Raw genomic sequence first — 10,163 nt, 5'->3', positions numbered from 1 at the left:
AATGCCTGGTCAAGTGGGACGATGTTCAGCGGCCTTCCTTGGAAGGAGGCCTCGGGGTAAAGGACCTTGCCACTCAAAATGCTTGCCTCCTTTTGAAGCTTCTCCACCGTCTTCACCATCCTGAACAGTCAGCTTGTGCTGCTTGGGTCAGAGAGCACAAAGACATCCTCAACATGTCCGACCATGGTGATGGCAGTCACTGGTCGGCCCTCAGATCCTTGCTACCAGCTTATCGGTGTATCACCAAGGTGCAGCTGGGTGACGGGCGGACTACGTCCTTCTGGCATGACTCTTGGTTTGATGGTTCGCCTCTCGCTACTGTCTTCCCCTGCCTTTTCTCCCACTGCACGAAGCCGGATGCCTCTGCCTCCGAGGTCCTCACCATCGGTTTGCAACCGATGTTGGTCTCCAGGCTGTCACCCCAAGCAAGTGAAGAGCTGCATGCCCTCAATGAAATGATCAGCAACATCACTTTAACACAAGCTCCGGACAGCAGATATTCCAAATTTGCCGGCCAGCTGGGAACTCTCCATGCTTCAGCCGTGTATCAGGCATCCAAGACCATGGGCTTCCCGTGCAATTTCTCTAGCTTCGTTTGGAGAAACCGAGCGCCCCCCAGGGTACGTTTTTTCGGCTGGTTATTGTAAACAACCGCATACAGTGCCGCTACAACCTCCACCTCAAGCATGTCCTCGACGACGACATTTGCCAACTCTGTGGTAATGCGGCAGAGACTGCCGATCACCTCATCTTTCGCTGCCTGGTTCCTTCGGCTTTCTGGAATCATATTGGCTGGACTGGGGTCAACCTTCCGGAGCCAACTCACCTATGGGAGATGCCACGGCCACCACATATCCCGGCTAAGCACTTCCTGATGATGATGCTACTGTGTTGCTGGCAGATTTGGAACCATCGCCACGACGTCGTCTTTCGCCATCAGCAACCCTGTCTGAGCCACCTCCTGTACAGCTGCAGGGAAACATGTCGCCTATGGAGCAGCCGCCTTCGTTCCCAAGACCGTTCCATTGCTGATCACTGGTGTAATTTATTTGTCATGAATTAATGACCTGTACGATTAAGACCATGTAAACTCTAGGTGCCTGGCACCCTCCATTTACCGGCTTGCCGGAATCTATGGAAAATCATTCAGGTGGGGCTCTCCCCCCTCCAGTGAAGTCTTCAAAAAAAAAAAAAAACGAACCATACATGTATTGTTATTGTTAGACACCCATTGATTCATTGAGCATTCCTTCATAGACACAGTTGTCTGATCTGCAGGTGATTCCTATCGTGGTTCTTTGAGAAAAGCAATCGAAGCGATCAAGGTATGCCGCATGTAAATGCGTTTGGCATTGCACAGCATTTTGCAAGGAAGCGAAATAGGAAAGCCTTTTCTATCTTTATATATGTAGGTGAGGTCAGGCATTGGAGAGCGGTCGGTGCTTGGAGCTGATGGTTCCAACAGCGAGCAAGTAGGAACACGACCGCCGTGTACACCGCCGAAACCCTAGTAGCCATGGACTACCTAGATGCGCACCCGGCACCGGCTGTTCACAACAGGTAGCAGCAGCGGTGCATCTTCAGGCAGACAAGCCACAACAACAGGGGGATTTTGAAGAACTGCTGGGATATCCTAGTCAACGTTGATATACAGCATTGTTAGCAGTTCGGCAACTGCCTGAACTCAGCACATCTTGTGTTGTTGTATAGGAAGATCGAGAACCGAGGATCATGTTCCATTGTTCCATGCTCATAAGAGCAATGGAGGGGGGATTTCAAGTTAATGCAGTGTACAAGTTCACAGCAGCTCTAATTCTTTAATTTCATTCCCCTCTCATATGTAGTTGCGCTTTTGATTGCTCTTTTGTCGCGCACAGAGTATGCATGATCTTGGTATATCATTTGATGTGATGAAATAACAGTGGAGAATTAGTGTCGGCAGAGCTTCCAGATAAATTTACCATGACCGAACCATGTAACTCTTTGCTACACCAACCGAGTAACCAGTGTTAATTTTAGGCACAAGCTACAAAGCGTATTATTATATGCCTAGTTGGGGCAAATATCTCAATCTTCCCAAGAATGTCCCCTCCACCACATCAATCAGCTGTAAATAATGTGTGGCGAGCAACTGAGCAGGAATAGCCTGTTCCAAAAAAGACAGACATCCAAACCCCAGATCCAAGCAAGACCTACTTGTATTGTGGTGTACCTCCATGTGATGGGTGGATGGAGGCTCGGTAGAAATAAATGAATCAGAAGCTTCTCTTAGGTTGTACGACTATCATCCGATTCAGCTGCATTTCACCACGAATGGACTAAAGGCACTTAAGAGTTGTGAGGTTCGCATCCCGAGCTTGAGGTCAACTTCTCCACCACCCAGCCAGAAGAAATCCTCATCCAATTTGGTGATAGCTTCATCTATGATAACCTGTGGAGGAAACTTTCTGCATCAGGTACCTTGCTAACTTTGTGAGTTCACTCATAAGGCATAAGACGTGCATTTTAAGCAAGTTACATAAGAATATCCGAAAGCATCAGTTTGAAAAGTTGTTTTCTCCATACTCACAGCTGAGTGCTCAAGCCTTCTAACTATTGGTTATTGATATTATGCATCACTTGCTCTCATGTAACTGGAGTAGGACCATCTATCTATTGGCTACTGCTACCATTCATTTATTCTTATGTAATTGGATTGGAATAGGATAGTAGCTGTAGGATTGGAAAAGCTAAAGAGATGTTTACTACAGAATGTCATGTATGGATATGCAACATACACAGTTTGTCACACATAAATCTATCAATTTTAATCTAAACCTAATAGCTGTATCTTTGCAATGTACATGCTTCAATAGCTGCAATGTAAATATAAATTTACATTACCGGTATGGTTGTTTCCATCCCAATGCAAGTGACAGCGTTATGCACAAACCCAGTAAGTTTGTGTGACTCCTCTTCTGGTGCCAACCTCACTGCATCAAACAAAAGTAAACAGTAAGGCTGGTTTCAGATGACAGCAATGGTAGGCCTGCAGCCATTCAAATTGCCTAAATTATGGTAAGAGCCACTGCTCATTAGTAGGCACTGAAAATGTTTAAATAGAAAAAGAAGAAGCAAAATTACAATGGCATAATGAAGAAAACAGTTAGCACCAAGGATTTTTCTTTCAGTGCCTATTACAAAATATGGCATGCACCAATGTTTCAGAAAATCAGTAGTGAACCAGTTTACTTGTTCCCCGGCGGCAGGTTTAGGTCAGTTCCTCATAGTACCAACAGCAATAAAGTAAAGGGCACAAGAAATAGCCTGCAATTTGGCCAGGAATAGAGACACACAATGCCTGTTGTGGAAGTTGTAAAAGCTAAAACTTTACTGAAATGTGTTAGTAGCACATTCAACATCTTTTCATTGTCAATGTTATAAGACTCTAAATCCATCAGGAATATCACTGTAATCAGCTCGTTGCAATTTGTACATGATTTTAGTGCATTCATTAATTTTTTATGATGACAATTTCTGTTTATAAGAATTCCACATATATGAACCAAACAGTTCTACTTAGAGACCATCATCCACATAGAAAAAGTGCTTGCCCTAGCAGCAGTCAGACATAAAAAAAGAGATACACCACCTGAATGCACTGATAAAAAGCCGAGGGAGCATTGTACACATATCAGCTTAACAACACCCCCCCCCCCCCCCCCCCCCCCCCCACACACACACACACCCACCCACCCAAAAAAAAAGGAACTTCAAATACATTGTAAAAGAATCTTACTGTTAAATCTCTTTTTGGGTATTTGCTTCTCATTTAGTTCATACAGGAAGTTCTTGATGTTTTCAGCATTAAGCCGTGCATTATACTACAGGAACATACATTTTGTCAATATAAATACAAGGTATATAAATTTTAAATGGTACATTGATATCTTAAAGCTTACCTGAACAACAACGACATAATATTTTGAATTCTTTGGATTACTGCAATCAACAACATCTGCAGCAGCTTGGGTGTTCACCTAATAAAAGATGGACAGAATTCATCACGACTAATGTTAAAGATAGATTATTAACAGATTTTGAGGCAGAATCTTCTTAATGAAATGGCGTGCAGCTCTCCAGTGTTGTTCGAGAAAAAAGATTTTGAGGCAGGATCATAAAACTGTAGTTCTATGCTTCAATGATAAGTAAATCAATGCATGTCCTTCCCAAGATAAAACAGTACTCGTTTTGTGTTCAACCACTCCATTAAAGCTGATAAGCAGTGATGCCCCATTGCTTCTCAGATTGCATCTCTGATTCTCAAAGAACTGTAAAATTTAAATTAGCCCAATGCAATTTAAAAAAGTTCCTGTTCCGCAAATACTTTAAGTAGGCGAAAATTCTAAAAGAATCTCATGAAGCACACAAGCATGTTGGTCTGTCCTTAATGTTCAAAGTAGGAAGTTTTTCAACTCAAACTTTGAGGCGTTTGCAGATAATGGCCTCTATCTCTTATCCATGCCATATAGCAATCAAATGTGATCAACAAATTAGCAAACAGCTACTTGCACCAAAAAACAAGGGAAATAGACTCAGGTAATATCCTATACAGGATATAAGCGTGTTATAGACAGTGCTAGATATTTAAGAGAAAAAAAAAACTGCTTCTGATAAACTTAGCGCTGATTATCTCTGATATAAGCTAGAAATGCCATAACAGTTTTTGTTGCAACTTGTCATAGCTCATAACATAGTAGCATATAAAACAACAAACTCTGCTATGCATCAGCCTACACGCAATGAAATCATGAGAAACAGCAGCTATGCACTTATTTTAAATCTTCAACAGGATACCACAGTACTGCTAAATCAAATTACTTGCCAAGTTATAATGCCATGACAACTAGCATAACTCATGATCTTTACTCAGCCACCAACTAACTATAGCAATTGCGCCCATGGTACTATTTATACAGACAAATTCAACACAACTATTTGCAACCTTCAGAGAGTACGCGATTCATTGTTCAATAGTCAATAGCAACAATCATCAGTAAATTATCCTACTCAAGCTATCCTATGCGCACAAAAATGGCTATAAAAATACTACATTAACGTAATTGTATTCAACCTAGCAGTTAGGCAGGCCCAGTGCTCGACGGAACAGCCGCGAGGAAGTGGAAAGGGGGCGAGCCATACCATGACGATGCTCTTGCAGAGCTGGGCGACTGAGTCGGCTCGGAGCAGGCCGCAGCGCTCCTCGAGGGAGCGGTCGTAGTAGTCGGCGGGAACGCGACGGAAGGCGAAATCCCGCACGCCGCGCGCGGCCAGGAGGGCCGAGAGCCGCGCCTCGGTGGCCCCAGCGTCGGCCTCGCCGTTCTCCGAGGGCGCGGCGGAGATGGAGAGCGCCCCGAGGCGGTGCTGCTGCGCGGCGAGCTCGAGGTCGGCAATACGGCCGAGGATGCGGAGCTGACGCGCCTCGAGGTCGGCCGCCGCGGCGCCCATGGTTGCCGGACCTGGCGTCGTCGGAGGCGAGTCGTCCACTCGTCCCGCTGCGGTACGTAGAAACCGGATGCAGGCCGACCTGCTTCTAAACGGGCTAATGGAGGCTTGATGTCAAACCGGGGCCCGGGCCCAATTAAAGCCATTTTGTGAAAAGGGCCTGATAAAGACTGGGCCCGGGCCCAATTAAAGCCATTTTGTGAAAAGGGCCTGATAAGGACTGGTTGGTCCATTGATTGAGAGTTCAATCAGTATGTTCTTTTTTTAGTCTCACATAAAAAAAAGTATGTTCTTTTTTGTTCCCTACATCCCAAATCGTAAGACATTCCAATTTTTTGGAGAGTCAAAACATCTCAAGTTTGATCAAATTTATATAATAAAATAATAATATTTATGACACTAAAGTATCTTTAGATTTTTTTATTAATTATATTTTCATAGTATACCTATTTGGTGTCATAAATCTTTGTAATTCTCTATATTTTCGGTCTCCTAAAATGTATTTTTGGGTCTCTTGACTTATCTTGAGGTGTCATATAGATCCAAAACTCTCAAAATATCATTTTCAGGTCCTAAACATATCATAGTGTGTTATGAAGGTCTTAACGAGCCCCAACTCGCCTACACATTGGTGGTTTGTAGGTCCCTAGTGGTTTGTATGTTCATGGTTATTAATTATGTTACTACACGAAAAATCAACTAAACCAGCCCTTGTGATCAACAGTGGAGCTTGGCTGAACAAATATGGGGCTAACTAAGCTCCGCCCCTGCTTGTGATGTTAGTAGTATGATATACTCCATCTGTCCTAAAATAAGTATCGTTCTTGCTTTCCGATACGTCAAATACTTTTACTTTAACCAAATACATAAAAGATACTGATATTTATAGTATATATAGTTAGTATCATTAGATTAGATAGATTGTTAAATCTATCTTTATAATAAGCTATTTGAGATACAAATGTTGATAATATTTTTTACAAATCTAGTTAATTTTAAAAAAGTTTGATTAACATGAATATATACCATAGCAACACTTATGTTGCCAGTTTGCCACAGAGGAGGTACATGAAAATCACACGGACCCGCACGCGGTCACGGGCAGCAAACTAGCGACGTGACCAGCGAAGTCTGGGCTGGAGTGGAGCCTGCAGGTGCAGTGCAGGGTAGGATTCAAACATCGAGGCCTGCCTTGCAGGGACCTGCTGGCGCACTGGCTGCGTGCCGGCGCGCTCCGATAGGTCGGGGCCCGTGTTTGTTGTCTGTCTGTCTGATAGTCCCACATGCATCCTACTGCGCGCGCGCGCCAGTGCATGCGCTGTACGCCGGCGCCCCCTGGTCCCGCCGCCAGGACGAGCTAGCTAGAGGTTGGTGTGGTGTGGTGCGCATGATGGCTGCGTCACGTCGAGCTTGTCGCATGATCGTCGTCGTCATGCCAACACACGTGAACGCTTCTAGCGAGTTCCTCAGCCCGGAGTTCTCTCTCTCTCTCTTTTTGCGAAGGTGTCACAGTCAAGCAGAGTTTAACCGGTTACAACCATGCTAAGTAATCCAGGGATTACCAAGCAAGAAGTGACCTCAACACATAAAATAGACTAAGGCCTAATTTACATGAAAAGTTTGCGACAAGTTCAAGATAGCAGCCATAAACACACACAATTGGCGACGAGCAAAGGGAGGCCGTTGAGGCTCACAAGCATCCTCGAGCACGCCCTCGACCTCTCTCAGGTCGACTTTGAACAGCGCCCATAGTGCTTGCCTCTTGGACGAGTCAAGCGGCTCCTGGAATGCCTCTTGAACAGAGCCCAGCTTTCTCTATGTATAAGTGCACATTTTAAGGTTAATTTGTTCGTTCATCAAATTCTGGCATGTCAATCGACGGATGCTTTCGCTACATGGCGCCATACAATAGTCGAGCCTTTCAGCCGACAAATACGTATGGGCAATGCCCCATGCATCTATAAAATCGGTCAAACTCGAAGACGCTTGATGACTTGGTATTACATTTTGGAACTTGGAGAGGTACTAAATTGCTGCATGCATAGCTAATTTGAACTTTAATTATTGGCATACATATGGTCTCTCACCGTCTAATAATTAAGTTATAAGTTAATATGGATATCTATGTCGTGTGCTCAAAATTACCTTTATCATTGTAAGATATTTTATTTTGATAGGGACTAAGAAAAAATTGACACACAGGACGGGAGAATATGACATGCATATTCTTTTTTTTTCTGTTTTATGAGGTATGACGCTGATTAAGGCTGAAAAATGGAGCCTCCGTCAAATTACAAGAGGGGTACTGAATGTGATGATTGATAATAAGAAGAAAATGTTTTATAGATGAAGGACATTATTACAACACGAATATCTGATGGCGGTACTACCAATAATAACCGGTCATAGTACCAATAATAACTGGTCTAAGGCTCTGTTCGGCTGCTCGTAAAGCCGTTTTGTGCTGATTTGTATGGTTGATTTGTTGGGAGAGTAAAATATTGTACCATGGCTTATAAGCTAGCTTATAAGCTGGCTTATAATGGCAGCCGAACACTCCCTTAATCAATCCTCGACTTCTAAAGCAGACATTAAGAGCATGTTTAGAACGCGAAAAAAAATCTAGTTCTTACGCTTTTGCTATGTATATAAAATTAAATTGATTTCTGTAAATTTTTCGCATTATTCTTGTAAATTTATGCGTTTCAAACAAACTCTAATGTCCCGTTTGGCACGGCTTCTCCGCCGGCTTCAGGAGCTGTTTTCTGCCAAACACGGTAAAATAAAACAGCTTCACCTAGTAAGCCATTTAAATTGTGCTCTCACAGAGTTTGAGGTATGATGGAGCAACAAATAGTGGCTTCACCTAACTTCACCTCGTCCTAGTGGACCTTGCATGGGGTGTTAGAGCATGTTTTAAGAAACTATACATGCGAACCTGTTTTGCCAAACGATTTATCAAAACAGCTTCAACTCCATTGATAGAGCTGTTCATGGAGCCGAAGCCCCCAAAAAGCCATGTCAAACGGCCCTAAATATTAAAGTAATTAAAAACAAGGTCATACAGTTCCTTGGACTCGAGGGTTACAAGCAGTAACGGACAATGTATATATAGGAAACATACACCAATAGCACTGCATGCAGTTCCTAGCTAGCCTAGACCTTGGAGAATAATAGGCACGCTTCGCTTAAAAAAAAACAAGCACGCATGATCAATCAATACCAAAAAAGGAGATACGGAGTAGTGAAACACACATTTGACTCACACTTGATTGTCTAGTAGTTCTACATTCAGAACCAACATGACAAAAGCAAAGCAGACAAAAGAAAAAGGTAGGAGAAAGCCAATGCACTGCATGCATGCGAAGTACGTTATCACGCGCTGCTATCAGGCGCATATGAAGCCACTGGGGAGGTTCTTGCCACAGTAGTTGACAATGAGGCTGAGCTTGACAGGGATGTCGACGGTGATGCCGAGCACGTTGGCCTTGATGGCGGTGCAGAGGCAGACGGCGGCCTCCAGGTCCGCGAGGCCGCCGAGGATGCTGCAGCACGGCTCGGCGGGCGGGTGGCCGACCTCGGCGCTGACGAGGCCCAGCACGTTGGCGCACGCCGCGAGCTTGAGCGCGTGCTTGGGGCACTTGCCGCCGGTTGAAGGCGTCGGAGTGGGTGGCGTTGGCGTCGGACAGCCGCCGCCGCAGGCGTTAGCCACCGCGAAGAGGACCAGGATGAGGGCCACGAGAAACAAGGCCTTGGACGATGCCATGGCGGCTGAAAAACCCAACAGCTAGCGCAGGGATATGCTTGTGCACTGGTGGGCTAGGGCTAGGAGCCAGGAATAGTGCTGGTGCAACTGGATTGTTATAAGCTCAGGGAGGAGGGTATTTATAGGGAAGAATATATTGAACCAGAGGTTGGGAAAAATCCTATTTACTCATTGTAACTATACCACTTTCGTGTACTTATAGAACAATATATATACCCCAAACAAAAATACAACACACTACAACGACGTGTGTCTCTTACGGCCTATTTGTTTCCGTAAATTGAATCTTGTTTCAAGAATCAAGAATTATTCCATTTGTCCTTTTTTATCTGCTGATCTCACTTCTCGAGAAGTCAAACGAACTCAACTTTAACCAAATATATACAAAAAATATTAAGTTTACGGTACATAATAATTAGTATCATTGGATAGATCGTTGAATTTATTTTTATAATTTCCTTCAAAAAATCTATTTTTATAATAAAGTTATTTGAAGATATAAATGTTGCTAATATTTTGTATAAACCTAGTCGAAGTTGACAAAGTTTGACCCTCACGTTTCCATAGCGACAAATATAAAGGGACAGAGGGAGTAAATTTTACTTCATATCTTAATTAAAGTGTTGTTACCAGCGAGAGCTTGGCTGCGAGAGATGAGTGAAGGAGATCAGGCCACGTGGGTGGCAATGAGTCTCGTCACTTTCGGTTTCTTATTATTACTTGTCTTTCCATTTCTTACCCTCTAAATTTGACACAACTCATAAGTTGTGGAATATAAAAAAGCCTAGTTCATGAAGTAGATTCCAATTCAGATCAAATGAAAGGATTCAAACAAGCCTAATGATTTAGAATTATGCTCATATACGCACATGTTTGCAGATTTCTAGTTAGGTTTCGTTGCCGTTTTGGCAAT

The 10,163-nt window shown here is 43.6% G+C and overlaps 2 protein-coding genes across 2 annotated transcripts; both read right to left on the bottom strand.

The window, feature by feature from the left end:
- Positions 1-1,952: 1,952 nt before the first annotated feature.
- LOC136474524 (uncharacterized) lies at positions 1,953-5,555 on the bottom strand. The gene is made up of 5 exons (XM_066472094.1): positions 5,182-5,555; positions 3,942-4,019; positions 3,779-3,863; positions 2,884-2,972; positions 1,953-2,431 (listed from the first exon to the last, which is right to left on the bottom strand). Exons 1-5 carry the CDS (start codon positions 5,485-5,487, stop codon positions 2,294-2,296), a joined length of 696 nt encoding a protein of 231 aa, XP_066328191.1. The 5' UTR covers positions 5,488-5,555; the 3' UTR covers positions 1,953-2,293.
- Positions 5,556-8,568: 3,013 nt separating this feature from the next.
- Positions 8,569-9,337, bottom strand: LOC136474522 (putative lipid-binding protein AIR1). Its single transcript, XM_066472093.1, has one exon. The coding sequence runs from the start codon at positions 9,248-9,250 to the stop codon at positions 8,873-8,875; it is 378 nt and encodes a 125-aa protein (XP_066328190.1). The 5' UTR covers positions 9,251-9,337; the 3' UTR covers positions 8,569-8,872.
- Between the last annotated feature and the right edge of the window lie 826 nt (positions 9,338-10,163).

The sequence above is a fragment of the Miscanthus floridulus genome, chromosome 8 (genome assembly GCF_019320115.1).
Source record: "Miscanthus floridulus cultivar M001 chromosome 8, ASM1932011v1, whole genome shotgun sequence".
NCBI classification, from domain to species: Eukaryota; Viridiplantae; Streptophyta; class Magnoliopsida; order Poales; family Poaceae; genus Miscanthus; species Miscanthus floridulus.
This window is presented reverse-complemented; position numbering and strand designations above follow the sequence as displayed.